At 39.9% G+C, this 27,163-nt stretch overlaps 1 protein-coding gene across 4 annotated transcripts in view; it reads left to right on the top strand.

Moving 5' to 3' along the window:
* LOC143145921 (uncharacterized) overlaps nucleotides 1-27,163 on the top strand; it is an 827,424-nt gene that overhangs the window by 587,562 nt on the left and 212,699 nt on the right. For all 4 annotated transcript variants that reach the window (XM_076309758.1, XM_076309757.1, XM_076309759.1 and 1 more), the window contains one exon: nucleotides 5,682-5,791. In XM_076309758.1, the coding sequence (XP_076165873.1) occupies nucleotides 5,682-5,791 (110 nt within the window). The remainder of the gene's footprint in view (nucleotides 1-5,681; nucleotides 5,792-27,163) is intronic.

The following is a 27,163-nucleotide window of genomic DNA, read 5'->3' as shown; positions in this document are numbered from 1 at the left end:
CAAAAAACTGATAAATTGGAATCCGATGTGGTCCGAACGTAATGACGAACGGAAAAAATATAGTGCAAGTTCTCGCCAAAAACGATCGCTGTTGGCGTTACATTGACGTTGATGAAGTAAAACTTTTCTGTCTAGTACCCCGTCACTTTATTTCCGGACGACACGGTGGCCAGAAGTTCTGCAATTCAGGGGGAAAAAGAATAACAGAGGAGGTCCCGTGTACCCTGGCCAGTTTGCCCGCGATAAAATTTTCCTTTTTATCAGGGGCTACGGTAAACTCGGGTTTCTTTCGAGAAACTCAAATAGCTCGATACCCGCCGCTTCGGTAGCTTTAGATCGCGTAAATAAAGTTCTAATTCCGTTTACGCCAATAGAGCGTGGCTACCGCGTGTTTTTCCAGCGAAAATATTTAAACTTACACAGGTTGCTACGAAGGTTCTGGATACAACCTGGCAGGCGAAGTCCTCGATGAAAAAGGAAATGAAACATATACGACAAACTTTTCAACCGCGTGACTGCGTTTCGAAATAAAAACGAATCGATGTAAACAAACTATGGCACCGTGCTTTTCAATGTATCACGTTGCGAACAAAATAGTCACGAAATTAAATAATTTAGAGAAGATTTAAAAATAATCGATGCAAGATGTTTGTTCTGATCGAGAAAGTATTACTATTTTGAAGTACAGTGTAAGGTGTTTATTCTGAACGATGAATTGTTACTATTTTGAAATACAATACTCCCATGGTTACACAGATTGACACAATGTTTGCCTTTCGATAATCAGCGGGTTAAATTTGTAGAAACACACTCCACAAATAAAAATTCGAAAGTCGAATTGTTGTAGCACGATGCTGGGATCTTTGTCTAAATAATGTTTGAATTGTTTCTTAATACTCCAGAATTCTGTCCTTTTATCTCATATATTTCTATGGATACCGATCACCAAACTATGATGATGTACTTCATCATCAATTTCAATTAACAGAAATTTCATTGATGTAATATTCTAAATTCGCAGCCAATTAGCTCGGTACTACCCACGACGAAGAATTATCGTTCGTCGCGAGTAATACCGATTACCAGGTCTCACCACGTGGAGGTTGCTGCGAGCGGAGACCCGGAGGGAGATAGATGGAATCAAAGTTCCATCGATCTCCCCCGACATATATTACAAACGAAATTACCAAACCGAGGAGATGGAAGGAATGAAAGTTCCTTCGATCTCCCGGTTTAGTTCTGCCGAGCGATTACATTGTGAAAAAAATTGAGCAAAATTGAGAAAGACGCGACGCGAACCGTGTATTTGGTCCTACTAGGTCTGTTCCGTTTCTCCTCAATGGGTCCGATTCGAGAGAAAACGAGCGACGCCTCCCACTCCCCTAGAGGAGGGCCCCGTTGCTCCGAACTTCGGAACCAGCCGCTAAGCGTGGACCTGGCTCAACGAAGATTGACAAAGAGAGGGTCTTATCCTGGAGGCTTCCACAGGGACCGGCAAAAATGCCTGCTCCTGTGTTCGCAACATGTCCTCTCTGGAAGCGAACACACTGGAAGAGACGACAACTGACCGTTCGGACCACTTACACGGCCGGTCACTTGCTTATGCAACAAGCAGAGCTGACCGGACTATGAGACGAGGAAGCGAGCAAAAATAAGCTAAAGATTGGATAATTGCTCGGCAGATTACAGATATTTGTACACGGTGGGCTTAGAACTAACTTAGTCTAAGGTTAAAATTAACGATCCTCGATGAAAATTTCCTTCGTTTATCGTTGTCTAATGTACTTAACTAAGGTAGTCGAATTGAATATTAAACAAGTCAAGACACGATAAAAAAATTAACACAGTATATGTGAGTCAATGGTTAAATATATTTATGCATTAGTAGAGAGAATAAATATGGAAAAACAAGTACAAATTAAAATCGGAAAATAAATACAGATATGTAGGAACAAATAAACTAAAGGAGAGAAAGAAAAAAATTTTAAAAAAAAAAGAGGAAATTAGAGTGTTGGTCAGAATTGGTCAGCAGTGGTCAGCAGTGGTCAGCATTGGTCAGCATTGGTCAGCATTGGTCAGCATTGGTCAGCAGTAGTCAGCAGTGGTCATCCGAGGTTTGCTGGGCTCCCTGGTAGTTCGCAGTGTCCAGGTGACCCATATGGAGAGATCCGTCCACCTCGGAGGCTACCTGTGGAATGAAATTTTCGACAACCGGGGGCTCGATATATGCTCCCCAAAGGTGACTCATAGTTACTTCGATAACCTGTGTTCGATCTAACCGAATATTTCAACAAATTGTTGGCTTTTAAGCCATTATTTACACTAGAACAATATTAATAATTGTTTAAACTATGGTCTTACGACGATTGTTAATAATTATGATATATAGACATCAAGAAATTGCAAGATCTGCGAAGTCAAACGAAACAAATTTCTTCATTTTCACCTATACTCGTATGCATAGATTAATTTCTCGTTGGTATTACAGTGTCTTCAAAACAGCACCTAAAGAAGCTACACTTAGCTTTGTCGTTATATTTTACAATTCTCATAATTTTTCTCCTTTCTCTCATCGTATATATATATATATCTTATCCGTGAATTGCATAACGACGCAAAATAAATGAATACTAGTATACACACGAATGTGTATAAAGACGATCAGAATATGCACATCGGTAAAAACGATCTCACTTTTTCCGTTCCGTTACAATCTATTTCGTTTAATAACACTCAGCAGCGAGTTTCTTACCGCGACAATATCTCGCTTGCGAGACGACATCGAGCGCGTTCATCAACGAAAATAAACCGATAAATCGTATCTCCTGCACCGACTCGACGGAATTTGATAAATAGCCGGGAGCAAGACGGCAAGATTTACGAAAACGATTAATTACCAGCTAAAATCGTCTTTGTAATTACCACGAAACACGGATATAGGTCCCCGCGGATAAATTCTCCAACTGTGGAAAAATATATGCGAAAACTCACCCCTGGTTTCTTATTTATCTATCGTTACACGGATAGTTCCATCTATTCGCGTCGCGGTATTCGCTGAATCCGTATTCTTCGAAATGAAGCTTGTCCCTGTTGCACTCATCGTCTCCTCGATTTAACTCGAATTAACCTCTGTCATCGTTCTCTCCAATTATATTCCACCTCCCGTTTCGTTTCTCGTCTCGTTGTCTTAGCATCGAATTCTTCTTCCGGGTGGCGTCTTTCTAGCCGGCTCTGTTCCACGCGAAAAGAACGTTTACGTGAATAGCTGAAGACGTATTCGTCTTCCGGCAACCAGGGACCGAGGGTGGGCGTAATAATTAAATCCTAAACGAGGCAATTTCTCCGTCGGGCCGTGCGCTGCGCGAAAATAAAGCACGACGAGAGCCTCCTAGGACTCGGAGCCAACAACGGGACTCCTGAAACAATCATTAATTAGATACGCCATGAAATAAGGATGAAAGAGGGAGCACGACAAGATACGAAGAAAGACAGTCGCAGGTGTTGCTTTAGTCGGTAACAACGATTCAACGCGACTGGGAGGATGGGGTGGGGGGTTGCACGACCAGGAGCGTATCTCCTTGAACGTTGAAAGTAAATCGGAGGAGTAAGACCGCTCCTCGACCGGAAATGAGCCTTGCCGAGCACAATCTCCGGTCAGAGAGGGCCTCTGCATTTTGTTCTTTGTGATGTTCCCGCCATAATTGAAAATGTCCGTACGGACTCGAGAGATTTTGCACCCTTGCTTCCCCCCCTCTCTTGTGCAACCATCCTTTCCAAACGAATCGCGTTATTATCAACGAAGAATACAATAACAAATTCCATATAGATCTTGGTCTATGTTCAGCTCTAGGTTCTTGACTGGTGGGCAAGAATTTCCATTTTTGTGGATGTACTAGTTAGGAATACTTGGAATATTTTTGAAAATTTAAATTTTATTTTAATTGGGGTTCTGAAGGATAGGGAGTCTCATAAGTAGATCCTGTTGATAGTTTTTAAATTTAAATTTTACATAATTGGGGTTCTGAAAAAGAATAGGTCTCGTAAGGAAGTAGATTCTGATAATATTTTCTAAATTTAAATTTTATGTAGTTGGGATGCTGAAAAAATAGTGAGTTGATTCTAATGATATTTCTCGAGTTCAAATTTTACAGTTTTCAGGATGAAGGGATTACGAAGGTAAATAGATCCTTAATGTAGCAGACGAGATAAATTTTCAAAGACATAATTCAAAATTGTAAGGAAGTAGATTTACTTTGTCAGAAACGAACGTGTCGAAGAAAGTCGATTTCAAAAACTACTGGTTGTTGAAAAGTCACCCAAATTATCTTCATCGTTTGTGTTAATGATTGATAGGTCATCCCTAATAAAAGGATGGAGACTCCATCATGAAGAGTCCACTATGGACTACAGTTACAAATGATTTAAAGTTATTCTTATTTACAGTAGTAAAAGTTGTATAAAATTCATATTAAAGTTATTCGAGTCTGACAAGTTATAACGATAAAGATTTCATCAAACACTAACCTTACGTTAACGTTTGCACTTGTTTGAAGGATGTGTGAATTCATTAAAGAATCCAATAGAAGTTTCGAAATAATTTGAAAGTTCGATGTGATTAATTTACATTCGTAAACACTTTATTGACTGCCCATACTAAAAGAAACAGAAACATTTAGAAAAAAAGGTAATTCAATCCTGAAGAGATTTATCCTATTTGTACAAAACAACTCTTTATTCCCCAATTGTAAATTTCATTAAACATCATTTCGAAATGTACAATTAAAGATACACGAATATAACCTAAATAAACGAAAAAATAAAAAAATCGTGTACAATATCATATTATTAAAACCTAACCTGAAATGTATTATTCTTAAGTAATAATAAATAATATTCTTATTATTAAAACCTAACCCGAAATTTATGGTTTTCACGACAGGGACACCCCACGTTCGAAGGTCCCGTTCGTTACCACCATTAGTGTATCAATATTTCACTCGATTCGAAGCTGTTATTTCGAAAAAGTTTTCACGACGGTGGTCGATACAGTGACGACGTACGGATTGAAAGCGACGATAGGGGTACGAATTGGCGAGACAAAAATTAATGAGGAGACGCCGTTACAAATACGGGTATTCGTATAAGTTTAAAACGTGTTTGACGTTTTCATCTATAAATCACGTGGCTCGAACGGTTGCACGGTGACGAGCAGTCGCCCCTCGATCGTTTCTTCGTCGAGGCTTCGATCGATGTTGACGACGGGCCAATCGGCCATTAAGTGTATCCTGTATCGAGCGCAAAAAGAGACACGGCGGGTAATCAATCTTCTATAAGTCTGAGGGGGAGGTGGGAGGTGGGGTTCGAAGAAACTCGCTTCCTTCCTACGAGCGGACGATCGAACGAAGAAAACCCACGCGCGTGTGAGTGCTTCTGGGCGAAATCTCGCGCGACGTCGTAAAAAGTCGTCGATCGAGGATCTCCGTGGCCTCGGATCGGTATAGGTAATGGTTTCATCCCCCGATCGACGGAACAGGAAAACGAGTTTCTTCCGCGGAGACCGTGGTTCTGACTCGAGACCTGTCTCGATTTATCAGGATGTTCGATTTGTCGTAGACTGGTAGCAAACCGTGACGAAAAGCAAACGACCTCGCACCTCACCGATCTGTTCCTTTTGGTTTCAGGTAGCAGCGAGGAGTCGAGACCTGGTGGCGGAGATCCTGGAAAGTTGGGCGTGAAGAAACCAAGACCGAAGGCTTCGTCGCCCAACAGGCAGGGACCACAGCAATGCCAGGTAAGAGAAAAACGTTCGATCCGACGATCTTCCATTTTCGATTGTTTCGACGTGGTAGTTCAAAAAATGTCTGCCTATGAAATATTCTGGTGGGTAATGTTCCTCGAGTGACCTCGAGCGGTCAATTCATTTCGGTATGACTTTACTCAAATATCTCGATTATTGAAATTCAATCGAAGGAAGATCGTTGAAAAATTACAATTCCGTTTGTATTTAATGTTTCGTCGGTTTCTGTATATTTGTGGGTAAAGTATTTTTCAAAAAATTTAAATTGTGCTTAAAATTCGTAGATTCGTCTCTTCGTTTGTACCTTAAATACTTTTATGCTGAAAGAAGTACATGTTTGTAAATTTGTGCCAAGAGACAAGAAATTAAACGACAGCGTAAACCTTGTAGTGGGGATAAGCCCAGGATGGCCTTGAGTGGTCAATTTATTTCGATATAACTTTACCCTCTACTGATAACACACTTGCACGAATATCTTGATAAATTAAACATAATTGAAGAGAAATTCTTGTCTGCTGAAGGTTTCATCAATGTTTCTATGTACCTTTGAGCAAACTATTTTTCCAAAACCTTCAACCACAAAATTTCACACACTAGTCTCCTCTTTCGCACTATACTTTCTTCTTCACCGAAAAGATAGACTATACACACCATATTATGGTGGGGATAAACCCTGAGTGGCCTTGAGCGGCCAATTTATTTCGGTCCAACTTTATCCTGCACTACTAACACACTTGCACAATTATCCCAATTAATTAAACGTAATTGAAGGAAGAGCCTCGATTACTCGACTAACTTTTGCGAAAGACGCTCAGAAAATTAAACTTCCTCCTTTTGACTTTCTTTGTCAAAATTTCTACACGCACAATTTTTCAAGAACTTTTACATCGTTGTTGTTCCATGTTATATCTATCGAGAAAAAATCAGTTTCGATTTTACGTTTCGATTCAAGTCTCCCTTCTTCTGTCGTTTGACTTCCTGCCAAAGTATACACACCATATTATGGTGGGGATAAACCCTGAGTGGCCTTGAGCGGCCAATTTATTTCGGTCAAACTTTATCCAGTACTACTAACACACTTGCACGATTATCCCAGTTAATTAAACGTAATTGAAGGAAGAGCCTCGATTACTCGACTCACTTTTGCGAAAGACACTCAGAAAATTAAACTTACATTTCTTTTCGTCAAAATTTCTACACGCACAATTTTTCAAGAACTTTTACATCGTTATTCTTCCATGTTATATCTATCCAGAAAATTAATTTCGATTTTACGCTTCGACTCGAGGATTTGACTTCCTGCCAAAGTTACGTACCCTTAGTTAAATCGAAACGTTGACACCGCGACGCTACAAAGTTAAAACCACGATTATTGTTCGCCTTCGGTGTCTACGACGTGGACGCCCATTGTCGAGCGGTCTTTTCACACCGAAACGATAAGAAAACCACGGCCCCGATACACGTTTTAATGTCAGAGTTCAATCAGTGCTACGAGTACGAACGACGTTCCCGATAACGTTCGTTTGACAATTTTATTAACCCGCCGCTCCGTCCACAAAGAGAGTTTTCAGTGCAATCGCGGAGAACGGAGAAACAGTTCATTAGCGACCATCGGACGATCGAGTTAGAAAGCCGATCGATCTAACCGGCAGAGTGTGCTCGGAAACCACAAATCCACAAAATTTACACCAGCTTACTCCAACTCGCGGCTTTTATCCTACAGTTTCACGTTTTCCCACTATTGTCCCCTTGCACTTCGGTCTTCGTTGTTCTTGCCCCCCCCTACCCCTTCCTCACCCCACATCGTTACTTTTCTTCGCGAATCCTCAGTTAGGGTGTCCTAGAAAATTTCGTGCGTCCTCGAAATGTAATTTATTCGAAGCACAACTGCGTGAAAAAATAATTTCAAGTACGATGATCCACGTCTTGAATAACAGACGTTTTTCTGTGAGAAGATTTTTGTACAGAATAGAAGAAATGCTTTGTATTTTAAACTGGATAGTTAAAGACAGAATAGGTGTTCGTCGTTATGTAATTCACGAGACTGTAGATCAGTTTTGAATAAGTATTGGTAAAATTTACAATTTTAATATCAATTGTATGACTTTTCTCCAATTGTACGATTCCTGGTCAAGAAAATGCACTCTTGCTGAAAAAGAGTGGTAGACGAAGGGTGCAACGTCTAAATTATACATGAATTATATTTTTAACAGTCTGTGTCTTTTTAGTTGAGTAACTTTTCGAGGAGAATGTGTACACAAAAAATATCAACCATCTATGGTCAATGGTCAAATTTATATGATTTGAATTTTTTTACGTTACTTTTTCACCGATAAATTTACACTATCTTGCTTAAACTAATGTCGAAAACTAATAAATGCTCAAATATAAAGAACTGGTGGACGTTTTGCACTTTGAACCGATGATATTATATTTATATATTGTGTGGTGTTAAATTTTCATAATCTGCACAAAAAGAGCTTTCCAATAATATAATAATACGTATATAATATTTTTTATACTTCGTTTTGAGTTTTAGTTGAAAAATAATAGAAAGAAAAATGATTTAAGTCGCGTAATATTTTCCGAGACAGCCCTAATACCGTTCTAGTATTCTTCAACGATGTTCTTGAGCACTTTTTGTCCCGCCATTGGTGTATTTTTCCCCTCTTACTTCTATCTTATATTTACCTTCGAAACCCGAACGTTATTTCCTTGTTCGCCTGCTGCCTTCCATGCCCTATATTTTTCTTCAATTTTTCTGCCACACTGGGACGCGTTATACTGACATCGTCAAACGTTAAACACCCTAACCCACGTTCAATTTGCATTTACAAAGTCGGAGCAATTCGAACGATCGTTGTTGCAGAAATGTAAAATTTTCTCGAGCTCGAGCCCACTGAATTCTTTTTTTAACGAAGGAAAATATGTCACCAACGATTGCGTACGCTTGTTACGCGAAGCTAATGATCGATATCAATCGAATGGAAGAGAATGATTTCTTTCCATGCATGTTGAACGTTTTTCCAGTGTACATTTTCACAAAGGATCATTCAGGAATATTTCTTTAGAATTTTGTACAATTTGAACATTTTGCAAGATCTAAGTGCAGCATCGAAAGCATTTATTCTCTAAAAATAACTAATCGCTCAAAAGATTCAGATATCGTACAAATTATTTGGTAATTTTTCTAATCTTCGAAAATAGTACTTTTATTCGGAAACTTAATTGGTAAATTTATAAACCTTACTCGAGTACGATATAAATTAATTAAAAGGACGAATTTTCACTATGATGGTATATTTTGTTCATCGCATTTAAATAGTACAATGAATCGTATTTCTTCAGAGTGATTGAAATAGTCGTACTTTTTTGATCATTTGCAGGACGATAAATTATTGACAATTCATTGTCTGTTGCTATTTCCGTTCTCTCTTTTACATTCGTCGATCGTCCGTTCCGCATAACGCAATTATGGCATTTCACGAGCAAAGATTTATCTTCGTAATCGCCGCGCAATTGGGTCAAAAGTTCAAGGTCGTTTCGGTACTCTCCACTTCGTTAGCCAGTTTTGCCCCGATTCTCAACCGCCAATTGGCGAACAAAGTCGAGAGAAATATGTGGATGAGATTTCTCACCAATCGAGTTCTGTCTATTGTCCCTGACTTCGATCGATGCGAACGGGAAAGTTAACTGTTCCAGAAAATACTGATTGATACACGCTCGAATTTCACGTGGAGAAATGGAAAACGTGAAAGAAGAAATAAGTATTTCCTTTTCAAATTTGTTATTTCACAGCGAGAATACTTTTTACAATTCCATGAAACAAACATTGAAAAGAATTTGACAAGTATAAAATTAAAAATTTTCTTGTTGTACAATTTACTTGTTATAGTCTGTATTGAAGATCTTGTACTTATAATACTCAGTAAACGAAGTTAAGTTTTGAACAGCTTGAATATAACAGTAATATAATACCAAAGATCGACTTAATATCGTTTTAGTTCTCCTTGGTGATACTTGACCGTGTAAGAAGAGTAAAATATAAATATTTATTAAATTCCTTGAAACTACGTTCCTTGAAATATAATTCGAACGCGAACGCTAAATTTATCACATATATCTAGAGTAACGAATCTGGTCGATTCATTTGAGTTTAATATTTATGAACACGAGTGTATGATAAACTATCGTATAAATACGAATTGATAAGATTTTTTAAACGAATTAATTAGTATTTTCCGAGGTTTATTGAAACTGTACAAATATTTTATACTCGACACGGTCGAATTTAATCTTACAAAGGCTCTTTACAAAAGCTTAAATCAAATTTATAAATTCTCGAGTAAATCAAATGTTTTCCTGACCTAGTCAATAACCATAAATTATTATAAATCAGGTTGAAATAAATTCATGGAAATGTTCATAATAATTCAGTTAAAATCACTGTCAACACATTCTCCGGGTGGTTTGTACTATTAAAAGTTGTATAATTATCTCAAAGAGTTCGACTTCGGAACAAATATCAAAATAATTATATTCGTCCAGTTTCAGTCAAATTTCCGACTCGGTAAATTTCGCTGAACGTTAATAATTAAACTTGTTTGCTGCCTACGGCACGAATAACATAAACTAGTTTTCAAAGCAGCCAGGTCGGTCAAAGCATTTAATTTTATCTCTTTGAAGTAAGATATTTGCAGCAGGCATGCCTGACGAGATTTCAGGATCACAGTAATTACGTAGCGTTTTTTGAACACGAGCTACTCGTTGGCCATGTCTTCTGCAAAACATATTCTTATTTCGTCGAGAAAAATTTTATATACAACAGCGAGAGTGCTTGGTACATCGAGCTGGAACTCTCGAAACAGGGCAGCTGTTTATTCTCCAGGACTCTAATTAATAAATACATTTAAATTTTTCAAACCGTTTTCAAACGGTTTCAAACATATTGAAAAATCCACTTAACATTAATTATTTGGCTACAAAGTACTCTTTCGAGAATAATTCAAAATACTACTCGCGAATGTTCCTATCGTTTTCACACAAAATACCTCCTAAAAATTAATAAACGTACACATAATTAACAATCACACACCTCCACGTATTTTTTAAATCATTCCCACACTATTTTCACCCTAAGCTATGATTCTCACATGTTCTCCCAATTGTTTTTATTATAAGTAAAAAAAACTCGTATTTAATACCGTTTCCATTTATTATCCAACGAAGACTTTCGTACACGAATAAACGCTCGACGACTGGACAGCCCAGCGCTTGTCATTAATATTGATATTAAAGCAAGGTCCCCGTCCAATAATTTCCCAACCGGAGCTCACCGCGCAAATTATTACTATCGATTTATACGAAGGGAAGTTAGCCTCGTTCCTTGACAGTGGCAATTAGACTCTTCCAATTATCGACGTACACAGGCACACGGCACGCGTGCGTCCAGCATCTCTACGCGTGACCCACATCAGGTCGAAACGGTTGCGTGGCGACGCCAAAGCGACGCTGCTGTGGACAGTGGACTGTTTATGCAGCCGAGCTTGCACCGGCCGGAGTGGTCGCTGCCGTTACGTGTGCGCGTGTACACACGCGTACCCGTTCCACCAACATCGAAAGCACCGTATAACGCGAAAAGGCTGTTGAATATTCAGATAGAGCGATCCTCGAGCAGCCACGAGGAACACGACGCCTTGTAGAGCAACACAGGAACGCAATATCTCTTCGTACGCGTAACTAACCGACGCGTGTACTTCGACGATTATTTAAGATGCGAGATTTCTGTCTTCGCCAGTAGCTTACGTGTCACGCCATTTGCATTACACCCTTGTTCGAACGCGGTGACTTACCGGTGATAGAACGATCGTGGCTAATTCCACGCGGGTAAAAATAACGAAGTCACTTTGTCGTGGAATCGTACTCAATTAACAGCACCAATGGGAAATTTGTGCGAAATTTTAACCATTTTTTTAAACGTCTCTTCCTCTCTGATAGGGTTAACTTTAATTTAGTTTAGAATTTTATTTTATGATACGTAGTGCATATTTATCATGGATTTTAGAATGAGGTAAGTGTTTGGGAAATTAATTAAAGAATACAAAGTCGCGAAAATGAATAGGACGTTTTTGGAAATCGTGGTTCTTAGAGGGTCAATTGTAAGTTATCGTTGAGACACTTCTGAGTTTGTAACATAGTATCTTGGATGGACTTTACGTATATGGAACAAATAAGCAATTGTAATCGATCGTTGAGGCACTTCTGGCCTTGAAATATAGTATCCTAGATCGAGTCTACGTATATGGAACGAATGGGCAACTGTATTCGATTGTTGTGGCATTTTTGATCTTGGAAAATAGTATTCTGAATCGATTCTTTATGGAACGGACACAGCAATTTTAATTGATTGTTGAAACAACTCTGGCATTGAAATATAGTGTCCTAGATCGACTTTACATATATGGAACAAAAAGGTAATTGTAATCGATCGTTAAGGCATTTCTGGACTTGAATGATGCTATCATGAATCGAGTCTCTGCTGTCCAAGTTGTTTTCTATGTCTCGTTCTATTTAATTCACAGTAATTTTTATATTTGTTGACCCGTTATACAATTTCTATTTTAACACTAAATCATATAAAAGCATACTAACGATAAAACATTTCTATTAAGTGAAAACTTGTACTTTACTTTTTCGATGTTTGCATTTCGGATGTGAAATAATTACATCTAAATTTAAATAAAGACAAATTTTTGTTCTCTCTCGCCTCGAATAATCAAAGCTTTCCTAATAAACCCTTTGCAATGTATTTTAAAATTTCTTTATTCCCCAAACAGAATCCAAAACCAGTATCGAAACGATTAAACAATCTTGGTTTACACATAATCTCTCGATTCTTCCAATCGCATAAAGAAACATATATTTATTAACAACTGTACGCAAACTTCTGTCAAGACAATGAACGAATCTCCAGAACAATGTATACAATCATTCCACTAGAAGCAAAAATATTAATAACCATTATTGAGTGTAAAAATCGTCACAAATTTACACATCGGGTTTAACTCGATACAGGACCGTAGTGGTCTAATAAATACCAAGGATCGAACGGTAATAAATAATATCCAGGATTGAAGATAGAGCATAAATAGTAGAGCAAGAAACTGAACGGTAGGGTAACCCGTACCAGGCCTGCAGTTTCACATTTTTCATAAGCGCAACGATGCACCTTGCACCGGTGCATCTGCAGTTTTCCTTTTTTTTAAATCGTACCGTACACCTACCTCGGATGGATCGTTTTTTCTCATAATTCAGCGCGTAAAACCGTTAAGGTAGGTTCACCGTAAATTTAATATTTCACAAGACGTATCACGATCGTCCGGGTCAAAGGTCGCTCTTTCCATCCCCCCGTCTTTCAACCCTTTCTCCGATACCCTCGTCGTCGTGACTACCTAGTCGAGAAACGAAGCGCCGCGAATTACGATCCACCTTGTTACGTAATTAAATGACGGGCTGCCCGACTTGTTGACAAGCCCCGTCGATGTATCGAGTTAGCGACGAATTAAGCTCATCCTCCGCGGCTCGATTATAGCTCAGATATTGCCACGATTCACAAAGGAGGGCATCCTTCGAGGAGCGATTCTCCCGTTGAAAACGTGGACCGTTTGTAATTTTACGGGAAATTAATCGTTACTCGTTACACAGGGATTACGAAAACACCCGAGTCGGTCACTGACACTTATTTATCCGTAAATTATCGAACCTCCCCCTCGAGTTCGCAGTTTTAATTGACGGGACATTTCGTCGCCGCTGTAGTACTCTGCTACCTTCTCGTTATCGATATTTCGTTTCGTCACTCTCCACGAGTAACACTGTGCACTGGGTGTTCTTATTGTTGATAGCGTTCTTTAGGATAATAACGCGTGGTAACGTTTTTAACAATGAATGAACAGGACCTTGGATTTCGTATTTAAAAGTCTCCGTATTTGTCGACAGGTACTTCCATATTTTTTTCCAAAAATTAACGAATGTAATTGTACTAGTTGGGGTATCATTTTTTTTTTAACATACTTTTAGAATTGTATTATTCTTGTAGTGAATTTATGTTAGAAACTATTTCGACAGTTGTATCGATGTTTCTAACGACAGTTACTTTTATATTTTTTTCCAAAAATTAACGAATGTAATTATACTAGATGGGGTGTAATTTTTTTTTTAACATACTTTTAGAATTGTATTATTCTTGTAGTGAATTTATGTTAGAAACTATTTCGACAGTTGTATCGATGTATTTAACGACAGTTACTTTCATATTTTTGTCTAAAAATTAATAAATGTATTTGTACCAGTTGAGGTATCATTATTTTTAGCATACTTTTAGAACTATATTATTCTTGTAGTGAATTTATGTTAGAAACTATTTCGATAGATTTTAGATGCGTTGCAAAGTATTCGTCAGATTTCTACTTAAAAAGAAAAGAATATGTTGAACAAGGTCGAGATGTACGTAAATTAAAATTTCCAAGCTATTTATTTACTGTCGTTTCTGTGCAAAAATTAAATGAAGCATCAGGTGTCTCCGTACAACTGTCACTATATTCCAAATAAAGACTACAAAACTTAAAATTGCCTTCGATAATTGCAATTAATTATAGTTAACTTCTATAATTGACTCCGTACTGTTATTATTGTAAATTCAGATTCTAATATATATTAGGTTGTTCAGAAAATCATTTCGGTTTTTTTTTCATGAAAATGAAACACGATTTGTTTACTGTGTATAAACATTATATCAAATTATATATTCTCCATTTTGGAAAACGAACTGTAATACACAATACACTTTATTATAATACACAAAGATCAACGTATCCAGCAGTACAACGAATTGTGAATACAAGATATAAAGTCAAAAACCATAAAAAAAATATACAGTAATACAACTTACAATATTCCCCAGCTTAAAATAGAAAAATCTAAAGAAAAATAGCCAAACCTTCGACTCGTGAGACGACCCTTCGACACCAATATTATCCTTAAAATCAACATCAGCCATTAGCTAACGACGAAACATCATCGTTGCATTCGTTCCAACAGTAATCATCTCCTCACAATTAAAACCATTACGATAGAAACTATCAAAGTACCGTTCTATTTCCTCTCGTCCTCTCGTAAATCTGGAAACACGAGCGGCCATTTTTCAGCCTCGAGCGTACAGCAAACGCTTCGAGGTTAATCTACGTAGCGACTTGCAACTGTCCCCGCAATCGTCGGCCAGCAAAGATCCGCTGGTGTCATGGCCGGGAGAACACAGCGGCGCGCAATTACCGGTGTATTCGCCCGCGAATCGTATAAATTTTACCCCGCGTGATATCGGGGCGTTTCCGCGCGTCCATTGTCACGGGACAATGTAACAGATACCGGGCGGGGAGTACACACAGAGAGATCACAGGCAAGGAACGTTCAAGATAATTCGAGCGATTGCATCGATCCTTTCGGTGGAGCGACGTGGCGAGGTGTCGGCGGTCGATTCTCGATAATCTGAAAGCGAGGAACACGGAGAGCACAATGGTGGTAAACTGATTGAACCGGGCGAAATCTGATGGCATTCCTTCTACCCGTCTCTTGTCCCCCTCAACCCCCATTCCGTCCCCGAATCTCATCCAAACACCACCGTTCTTTCTCCTTTCGTGTTCTTTCTCGTTTCGTCGTCTCTTCTTCTCGAAGCTTCGCGTTGGGCACACCTATGCACTTGGAACGACCACAGCCCCCTTCTCGTTCCCCATTCGGTATCTGATAATATCAGAGAAGGGGTTTCGAGAGTTGTTGTGTGACCCCCCTGTTGCGATTATCCTGCTCGCGATTCGAGGACGCGGAATCGAAACTATTCCAGGAAACTTCTCGGTGGATAAACCGTGAAAAAGCCCCCCACTGCCCCCTGTGTACCCTTAACCCTTCTCTTCTTACTCTCTGGCACGCTTTTAGCGAACGTTTTCGAGTTACGGGACGTTAAAGCGTGCCGCGCAGACCCTGCGGGTCGTTAAGTTAATTAATTAGCCGGGTGGATACCGCTTGTCTCAACGCTGCTGGGCTGGGGTTACGGAGAGCGTCGAGCATTTAAGATGCCCCCCAAATCCCCCCTTAGAACACCACTGGAGAAACGAGGAGAAGGGAAACGAAGAAGCGTCGTCGAGGCGATCGATGAAGCAGTTGATACGAAATTCATCGAGATGATAATGTGCATCGCTCGTAGTATCGAGCGTTTCGTTTTGTTCCGGTTCTTACCGCGTTGAAACGCGGCGCTACGTAAAAACACGTTTCTAGGTTAGGTTAATATAGATAGCGTGCAACGATGCTCGATGGTGACTCGCTCTTTTTCCATTGGTATTATTATTTTTAATTTTATTCTCTCCCCTACTCTTTATCTTTGCCTTCTTTCTTTTTACGAGAAAGTTTACTTTGTGTAAACACACAGTGTTATTATTGTTTTTATCTTTGCACTGTATACGGTATATTTTAAATATGACCTATGATTTTTTGGTTGTTTTCGAGTATACGACAAAAATGATTTCGAAGGAGAATCGATGGTATTACGAATGATTGTAATTTTGGCGGACCTAAATGTGTCGAAGGTGGAAAAGGAGAAAGGAGAGCGTTTCATCTCGACATTGGAGATCGATAAGAGATCGTATATATAGTTATCGGAGCAGGTACGGGCACTTGCGAGAAACGGTCGGTGGTCAGTTTCCCTCTAGTGGCAGACGTAGGTAGCGCCGCCACATAATAAAAATGAGAATAGTTTGTTTTCATGACGGGTCGAGGTCACTTTTTTCAAATAGGACCAAATATCTTATTTCACATTGTGGATTATATTTTTATTTATCACATTGTTATTTTCGCTTGAAATTTTAAAGTGTTCGACATCGATTTCAATGGTGATATTATTGCCTTTGCCACATTACGACAATTTTTATACTTTCTACTTGTATTAGTTGGGCGTTCTTCATGCCCAAACATTCCAACTTCCTAATATTTATTTCCAAATATTAAATATAAACAAATATGCAATGTCTATGTACAATGTTACGTAAAAACGTCCAAATTTAGTATCAATTCAAATACCAAGAATATTATTCCGTTGGTAAAATAATTTAAGCGATAGTTATAGGGATCTTGACAATTATTGAGACATGTACCCTACAAAGGGCCCTACGAATATGTTCCACATAGTACTACTATCAATAAGGTGTGTTAAGTATGCTCGTAAAGAGCTGAAGATTCTGCAATTGATTTATAAAAAACGATACTTTCCATACTTCCATATTTTAGCATCCTTTATGCTAAAATATCCCATCTCCTAATACTTACTTCCAAGTATTAAATATACACAAATTCGAAATGTCTATATATAGACATTTGGACGTTACATAAAAACGTCCAAATTTACCACGAATTCAAATACCAAACACTTCGTTGTTGAAACAACTCGAGCGACAGTTGTACAGACACGGACATTTCTCGGAAGATCCACCGTATAGTTGACCCGCGCGACTCTTATTCCCCGTCACCATTATCGAGTCTCCCCGAGAACGCGTAATCAGCGCGGAACGATGAATCCCTATCCCCCCACTCTGACTTCCTACCGCCGCAAGGAGAAGAAGTATAGCGGTGGCAACACGGAGGAATGCCGCATGTTGCTCGTGTCGGTGGAACGATTTCCTTCGCGCGGTATCGATTCACGTTCCGCCCGGTAATTCCATAATTCTCCATTGAGAACAAACTTGGAGCTCCTCCGCTCGGTGCCGGGCAAACGAGTGACTTTACGCAATTGTCATTCGCTGACAATGAGGGGGCTTCAAGTAGCGACGCGACATCCGTCTCCTTTTCCGCGCCGATGTGTATTCCGTTCGTGGAACCCCCTCCCCCACCCCCGACCCACCCCCACACCCCCACCTTCTTCGTCCTCCTCGTCGTCTCGAGTCGCGAATAATATTCCGAGCCCGGCGTCGCGGCGACTCACTTTTGTGTCTCCCTGCAGCAACAGCAACGGCAGCAACACACCGCCACCGTCGAGAAGCGCTACGCGGAGGCTCCAGCTCCCTCATTATTTACGGGGGCGCGAGTTTCTCGTCTCCCTGCTGGCTGCTGGTAATAAGATGCACTTCTTTAAAGGACTCCGCCTGCCCGGAAGCAACAAATTGCATTCCCCCCACCGCGCGCCCCGACCTACCCCTACCCACCCTGTTCGTTGCACAGCCTTCGCCATCGTCACCCTACCACCTATACACCCATTCCCGTTCTCGTAGAGCGTCTGCGTCCCTTCGAGGGATGCTCGTCGAGACGAACGTGGTTAATCGGAACAAACGTTTAACCGGCCGGAGCCACGGACCCTGCTTTAAACTCGTGAATCAACCGCCCCGCGGGCGGTAACACGGGGGCCAGGATTAACGAAACGAACCCTCGTACCCTCCCTCAACGTGGAAGGAAACATCGATGTTCGATGCTTGTGTATCGTTTCCACTTTTCTTTCTCTTCTTTGTTTCGTCGTTCGGGGCAACGTTCCACGGGCACTCCAAGGGTTCAGTGGAGGACGTTGAATATCGAAGGTCGCGTCCCTTCGTAGCTGAAGAGGAAACGACGTAACCATCGTTCAGAGAATGGTTATTTCTGGCCCGGTCGAGCCACGCTGGTTTTGTAAACGTTTTCGACGTTTTCGAGGGAAAATGAGTCCGATGGATTTGAGTGCTCGGCCGTGTAGTCTCGAATGCGCGGGCTCGAGTGGCTCGACGAGTCCGATTGCGGAGCTCGGGCGAATATTTCGATCGGTTAGGGGTTGAATTGAACGAGCTGTAGCGGATAGGAGCGTAGTTCGATAATCGACGGTCAATTCGATAACACGTTCTCCGGTGGCGGGAGCATCGGTTCGCGAAAAATTGGGGATCGCGACTCGCCCTGTTGCTGCTCCTCGTGAAGGATTCGGTGATACGGGGTGTCGAGACGTGGAAGGGAAATATAAGTTCACGAAAGGAACTTTTGTAGGGATGGTAAGAATGTACATGGAACTTGAATTTGTTAGTTAGAAGGAAATTGACCGTTTGTTGCAAATTTAACTCGAAATATCGCGAAAGAGGGTTTCGGCGAAAATGTTAGGGGAGGATACTTTCGAGCTCCGGAGAGAAAAGTTTGAAATCGAACTTGAAAGTTGGTTAGCTCCTTATCGAGAAATTTCAGAAGAATCGCCAAGTCTAAGATTAATTCTATTAGAGTACTTGCCGATGAAAAAGTATCCTGCTATGAAAACTTCCATCGAATGAAAATGATCGAATTTCCTATCGATGAAAGTTTCAAAAGAATTTTGTCCTTGTAACGGTTTCAACTTCTTCGTCAATGGCCGCGATTCCGTAATGTTGATTACGATTGAACAAATTATAGGTCACATGGTGGTTAAGATTCTCTGTTAGTGTTTGATATCATTGTTACATTCCAAGCAATTGATTTCAACAAAATCTTTCAAGGACACTTACTAACTACTCAATCCACGTCTGACTAAAGAACAAAGAAACCTTCGTTTACAACACCCAAACATTCCTCTACCCCATAAGAAACTCATTAACAAACCCCAAGTACCGACTATTGGTACCTAATATCATTGTTCCATTTTGAGAAACTCATCCCAACACAATCTTTCAAAAACTTTCTAGGCCCACACCATATTTATTAACCTCTCAGTTCTAAGAAACCTTCTTTCACAATACCCAAAGATCCCTCTGCACCATCAGAAACTCACAAACAAACCCCAACTACCAACTACCTGACATTATCGTTGCATTTCGAGAAACTCCTCCTAACACAATCTTTCAAAAATTTTCTAAACCCACAGCACATTTATTAACCTCTCGATCCAAGGAAATCTTCGTTCACAACACCCAAAGATTCCTCTACACCATAAAAAACTCATAACAAACCCCAGCTACCGACTATCCAACATCATCGTTGCATCTCGAGAAACTCCACCCAACCCAATCTTCCAAAGATGACCATTTCTTCCTCGCGCCATCACTTAATCATCCCCAAAGATTTTTAATCGACAGCCACTACATACCGTTGCGTACTTAACGCTCATAATTCTCGCGACGTCTATCCACCGTTTCCACGTTTACCTCGGCCTGAGCGAGAAACGCGGATGGTGAGAACAAACGTTAACCGAATCGACCAGCAGACGCTCTCAGACCACGGAATCGCCGGTTCTCGTACCATCGTCTAACTTCATCCATCGACTCGTCCCTTCGCGCTTCGTTCTTCCCTCAGTGGCCCCCTCTGTACCCTTCCCGCAGCCAGCCCCGAAGGTTCCCCCTTAACGAAGTATCAGTGTTACCACCAACGGATTACGTATTCAGGAGCGGCGTTTGGTCGGTGTACATTGGCGGATTCGGCAGCGCGGACTCGAAGGCTGCTGCAGACGTGGTAGCTGCTGAAGCAGGAGGGTTCGTGGGACGGGGGTGGTTGCTGCTGGCGGTGGCAGAGGGATCCAGAAAGGCCAGGAGTAATGATGTTTGTTTAGCTCTCGAGGAAGGACCGTTAGCGGGGCTGGAAGATACGGGTTTTGGCACGAAGATGATGGTTAAGGGATGGAAGGACCAGGGACCAGGCGATGTCGAGGCCCCCGTTTCAAACATCCCCGTTCTTCTCGCTCTCTCGTGGTTCTCTCGCTCAACCCCCGTCGTTTGGTGCCACCCACCATCCCACCAACCATCCCCCCCCCCCATCTGGACCTCGCCTTGTAAATTGAAACTCCCGTGTGTTCGAGTCCGTACATCTGGAGCTCCTTAGGAGTTGAGCCACGCAAATTAGATTTTCTGCTTAGAAGCCAGAAGTACGATTTTCTACCCCCATACCATGTCTTTCGCGTTTCAGAGAACTGTCCTCGTGTCCCAACGGCGCGTTCAATGATCGAACACGCGTGTTACGGGGATTCGTGGAACCTCGATCGATAGGGGTTCGATCTTATGGTTTCTGGATATCTGGGGTGGCCGAAAATGCTTCGCTCGCGAATCGTAGCGATCGAGAGTTGAGATTGTTTAACTTCTTGAAGGTCGAAGTACTTTATTCGGAGTAGGTACACGAAAATTTGAAATTATATTTTTTTTTTTTTTTTGGTGGTTCTTTAGGGTGCATTTCTTGTTCTGGTAATTTGGGGGAGGTGTTTTTAGTGGGATGGCTAAAATTATATATATACTATGTATAAAATTATATATATAGTATTAATTGTATGTATACTACATCGTGTGGCAATGTTATCTTGTTCTGTCACTGGGCAATTTATTTACGAATATTTTTATTCAAGAATATTCTATCTGTGAGTATTTTTATTCGAGAGTATTTTACTTAGGAGTATTTATGTTCAAAAATATTTTATTCTTGAGTATGCATTTGAGATTAGAAATATTCTGTTTACGAATATTCGTAATTAGAAATATTTTATTTATGAATGCTTGTGATTAGTAATATTCTAGTCACGAATATTTATATTCATCATTGTAATGGTTATTTCCATGCTACGATATTGAAAGTATCTTGAAAGCATCCTCGAAGAAAATAGCATTTACTCGACGATATCGATAACATTTGGATTAATTAATGGCTCGGTGTACGAGTAATGTTTCTTCGTTATAAATATTTATCACCATGGGACAGAAATTTTCGTTGAGATGCAACTGTACACTAATGTAACACCGCGTATATATAAACGGGACCACAAGAGATGCTCGAAACGCTAACGTTGTAATAAAAGTTTTTAACGAAGTAACACGACCGTAGACCCAACCTAGATATCACTGTTCTTGTGCACACAGCTTATAAAAACCATTTGCCAAATTCGTAATTAGTGAATTGGAGAAAAGTTACGGAAATTTTAAATGCTCCTTTGCAAGTTACCAGTACTTTAACAGTCGAAATTGAAAGTGATTTATGTCTTTCTCTTGGAGTAACGAATTAAACTTTGTCGTATTTCGTCATAATATAGAGACAAGCGAGTCACCCTCTTTCGTTTATTCTAATTAGGTCAGTGACGTTACACAGACATCGTTCTGCATACGTATCAGATTGAGTTTCGTTTAAAAAACGAAAGGTATACATCAGAACTTACTTTTTTAATTATGATACATAAGATCTGACAAGCAGTTCTTTAATTAAGATTAAAAGCCCGATAGTACGGATTGCGGTTAACTTTTCTACCGATTAACCTAGATTCCAGTGCTGTGACAGGGAGATTGAAATGAAAGGAGAGGGTGTACGTGTTATACATCTACCATAACGAGACGTAGTTTAGTTTTATCCGAAATAATAAACTTTTTTTTTTTATACGGTTGCAGTTTTATGCATCCGGTGGTCGCTTGTTTAAAGCAGCAATGATCCTAATAACCGTTTTACAAATATAACTACATATGTACTTCAGGAGTGGTCCGAAAGAATTTTATAAAATTTTCGTAAAATATTCTTCAAAAATAAAAAGAACTTTAGTTCATTTTCTGTAACATTGGAGCGTAACGATGCGAACAATTTAAAAAAACATTGATTTCTAATTTATGATTTAAAAATCGTAAAAGAATATTGTATCGCTTTAGTCGCGTAAAAAATTCTCTTTTCTGCAAAATAAATTTAAATGGATATTTATGATCCATATAGAAAGCTTTCCCTGATAATGGATAGAACGAAAATGGCAAATTCAAAATAAAAAGTGAATGGAATTAATTTTAGAAATTTTCAAACAACGTATCCGTTGAAATTTGTATCGATTAAGAAAAAATGCGAAAAGATATAAGTAACAAAAATTGTACAGCTTGCCTAAATTGCATAAAAGTCGAAAATTGAATTTCAAAACTACGAATTATACTCGGTCACATAACTATACATTTGTCTAACACGTTACGAAAAACCAAACCGTACAAAGGATACAAATTGCAAAAATAATATGCAAACAGCGATGAGAACAATATTTGCAAACTTTATACATATACTGATGATATTTGCACGTTAATTTCTGTAACACTCTACCTTCTCTGCATTCTTCCTCCTATACGAGTTTAACGCTCGTCCTTTTCAAAACCGTGCCCAACTTCAATTCTTAAAACAATACAATACCTGCAGTATCGTCGAGAGCCTCAGGAATTCTCGAACACATTGCAAATTTTTTAACACGCACGTAGACTTTTGCGACCGACTGTACACAAGTCGGAGAAACGTGCAGCCGCAGGGATACTCCGAGACGACGACGACTGGTAATAAAAAAATTCATAACAAACGCAGTGTACGTATTTCATTCGGGTATCGAAATTCTCCGTGGTCCTCGTTGCTATGCCGTTCGCGGAAAATCGATAAATTTCACGGTTGAAGTGTCAGCGATCGCTGATTCGACAGTTTATCCTTTCTTCTCCCTCCATTAGGAAAACGGAAGTTTCCTGGGCTTGGCGGTGGGCGAGGGTGCCGGAGGGAGAAGAAAGTTCGTTCGTGTTCGGTTCGAGGCGAGGAAAATTTCCGCGGACGAGCTGGCACGACTTATTCGCGTCGTCGAAGTCAGCCCCGATCGTGGCGCGTTCGCATACGAGGCGTCGGGCGGATGGAAATAACAGTGAAACGAAAAGTAGAGAGAACTTTTCTCGCCACCCTTAATGGAGCCGGGATTCGTGCCGCGGCTATGACCCGCCTCGCCACGTGCTGGCCGCAGCTGGGTTGAAAATTAACTTCGACTCGACCGATCGCGCCACTTCGCCGCAAATCTTTCGACGAATACTCGACCAATCGCAATTGCGCGATGTAAATATCGGAAATACATCGTCGTGTTCGAATACCAAAGTTTAAACGAATATAACAACTGCGTTGAGTAGTTACCAGTACTTCCCGCTTTCAAGTAACAATTTTTGCCTCGGTTTGAAGCAACGAAACCTTGATCATGAAATTCTCATTGGTCTCATTTGGGAATAAAAATGGTTACCTAGGTTTCAAGAGAATTCATTTCATATATACTACAGTTTGGACGATAACAATTACGTTGAGTACTTACTAGTACTTCCCGCTTTCAAGTAACAATTTTTGCCTCGGTTTGAAGCAACGAAACCTTGATCGTGTTTACGCAGTGGAGGAAATTCTTATTGGTCTCATTTGGGAATAGAAATTGTTACCTCGCTTTCAAGAGAATTCATTTCATGTATTTGTATCACTTGAAAGCGGATGTTCGAATACCAAAATTTAGTCGATCGAATATAACAACTACGTTGAGTAGTTACTAGTACTTCCCGCTTTCAAGTAACATTTTTTGCCTCGGTTTGAAGCAACGAAACCTTGATCGTGTTTACGCAGTGGGAGAAATTCTTATTGGCCTCATTTGGGAATAGAAATTGTTACCTCGCTTTCAAGAGAATTCATTTCATATATTTGTGTCACTTGAAAGCGGGTTAGGTAGCGATTATCATTTCTAATTAAAATCAATGGGAATTTTTTTCCATAAGATAAACGTAATCAAGGTTTCGTTGCTTGTATCTGGAATAAAGATTATAATTTTAAAGTGGGAATTACTAGTACTCGACGTAATTATCATCAACATCAATTATCATATATACTTCGACTAGACTAGAATTCTAATATTCGAACAATGAATTCGAAATTTCTACGTCTCCATTATTATTACATCCAGCTTGGTTACTAGAATCTTTCGAAACCCGAAACAATATTATTTTTTTCACAATTTTCCAACAATATTCTCATTCGAAAAATTACTGGAAACTTCGCAAAAAATAAAAGAGGAATATTTTTGAATCTTTCCCCCCTCTTCGTTCGAAACACCACATCCAATCAACATTGGGCATTGATACTCTCAGTTTCGCAAAATTTAGGCGTTAAATGCAACGATGGATCCTTCAACGAGAAATTTACTCTCCACGTGGTGAAAACACCTCGTCGTAAAAAAGAATATTATTTTTCACGCGTTTGATCGGTAACCAGTGCCTCCTCGAAATTCGAGGGAATCGTGAATCTCGTTGAAGAGAAACGCTGGACACGAGGGAGAAGAAAGCCAACGTGTGGAATTGCAGAGAATTTTATCCGAATGGCCGGTGCTGCTCTCCGAATTTGATCCACGGAATTTCGCGCGATATTTGGTGACGGCAAATTCGACACCAATTCCGACTATTCTTGCGTGGTCCTCGGACTTTCAAATGGAACAACGTCCGTACACGCGGGCCCCCTAGCTTTCAGCTTCCTGAAATAGTTCCTGAAATAGTACACGCCCCTGAGCGAGTAATAAACCCAATTCCACATACTTAACAGGCATACCATCTCCAACACCCCCGACCGCGTCTTTGGCCTGGCTGTTGTTAACACGTGAAATGCCATAGCAACGTCTCGCGTAATTAGAAATTTCACAGACGAGGGGCAACTGCCGCGTCTTTGTGCATCGAACTGATATTCGGTTTCAAAGAATTCTACATAGTATACCACTCGAACTGGAGGACCGTGTTAGCTTTGAAACCGATTAGGAATGAAATTTTTCACCAGGTGAATCGAACCACTTCGAAGTCTTTGTATTTGAATTACTACGACCGTATTGCGTGTACAATTGCAATTGCATACGTAATGCATCTCCTGTAATTGCAGTTGATCGTTAGGAATTCTTTATTAAACCGAACGACTTTAAATTCTTTATGTTTAGGTTATTATGATCTTCTGTGCGTTATGCACATAGTTGCAATTGCACTTTTGGTTTTGGGAATCCCCATGATGGTTTATCGATTAAAATTTGTTTAGTGGTTAAAATAGGGTTGGATGTATTTAATAACGAAGTACAAGGCACGATGTGTAATTTGTGCAAAATTTACTGTCGTACACCTACGTAAACGTACGTGAACTATATACGCAAAAGCAATTATTAATATTGAACTAATATTCCAAAGTATATTCGTACACTCTTACATACGTAAATTAATTTGAATTGCTGTAGATTATATTTCGGTAGAAACTATAATTAATATAATTGCAATTTATCTAATCAAATATGTAGGAACGTTATTTCACTTATGAATTTCCACATTAAAATTACATTTTTCGTATATTATTTAATTTATCACTGAAGGTAACTCGAAACTTGGGATCGAAACGTATTATAATGAACACAAAATTCAACAAGCTATTTCGCCATTATTGTTGCCTAGCAAACGTTGAACGAACTTTCCAAACTTGAAAAATCCGCTCTCGGTGGCGGAATTGGGATATCATCGTTGGTTGTTAAAAAAAAAAAAAAAAAGGAATCGCGATAACATGGGCTTCGAAGCGAACGATCGTGATCGATGATAACGCAAACGTCGAAACACACCGTTCAACGCGGTGCAATGGTATCTTTATCGACGTTCTAATGTTCGTCGTAAAGCTGTGTCCGTCTGGGTTTACGATGGCGGCGCGCGGTAATTGAAAACTGTGTCCAGAGCGCGTTCCGTTTCGCGAGTTTGCAATGAACCGTTCGGAACGTGTGCCGGTCCGCGGAGAATTGCGAACATTTGCGCGAAACGCGCGTCGATTATCGTGTATTAAAATCGTGGGACCCGATTCGAAACCGTTACACTTAGTTTCGCCGCGATTGTGAACTGTAATTTCGTTACTCGTTAGACGGGCACACGCGATCCGCTTCGTTCCAATATAAGGTCACCGATCGAACCGAACGCGTTGCAAATTTTCCAACACCAGTCTCCCCTCTTTCGTTGGAAAACGAAAATACGAACTTCGGAACAACCGAAAATTAGATGGACATTTTTTTTGCAAAAGGGAACCAAACCCATTGCAATGTTGAAAACGACATTGATCTGTTGACGGTATAGGAATTTTATGCGTAAAAGTGTCATTGCGAAATATTATCGAGGGAATAATAATAGGCGTCGATCTCTGTTTGAGTAAATGGTTTTGGATGGGCGATGGAAGAAATTTTGAGCACCGATGTTTACGTAATTTTTGTAACAGAGACGTACGAAGTGTGTTGAATATTTGAAGGAAGACACGGTAAAAGTTTCCTGTATTTCGCGATTTGAAAGATTGATACCGAAACGGGGAGTTCGATGACACAAGTCGACGGAAGTGAATGTTGTTCTTTTCGTGCAAGTGTGTTTTACATGTTTAACTCTTCCCAGATCACGAAATGGACAAGGAGCAGACTTTACCTAAATTATTGTTCGTCTAGAAATTCAATACACTAAATGTACTTTGTAAGAATCTAAAACCACTCTATCATCAAGTGTCCAAATAAATTCAAATAATTCAAAAAATTTGAGAAAAACTCACTCTTGAATTTCCTATTTATCCCTGTTTGGATGTGTGAAAACAATACAA

Source organism: Ptiloglossa arizonensis, chromosome 4, assembly GCF_051014685.1.
Source record: "Ptiloglossa arizonensis isolate GNS036 chromosome 4, iyPtiAriz1_principal, whole genome shotgun sequence".
In the NCBI taxonomy this organism is placed as follows: domain Eukaryota; kingdom Metazoa; phylum Arthropoda; class Insecta; order Hymenoptera; family Colletidae; genus Ptiloglossa; species Ptiloglossa arizonensis.
This window is presented reverse-complemented; position numbering and strand designations above follow the sequence as displayed.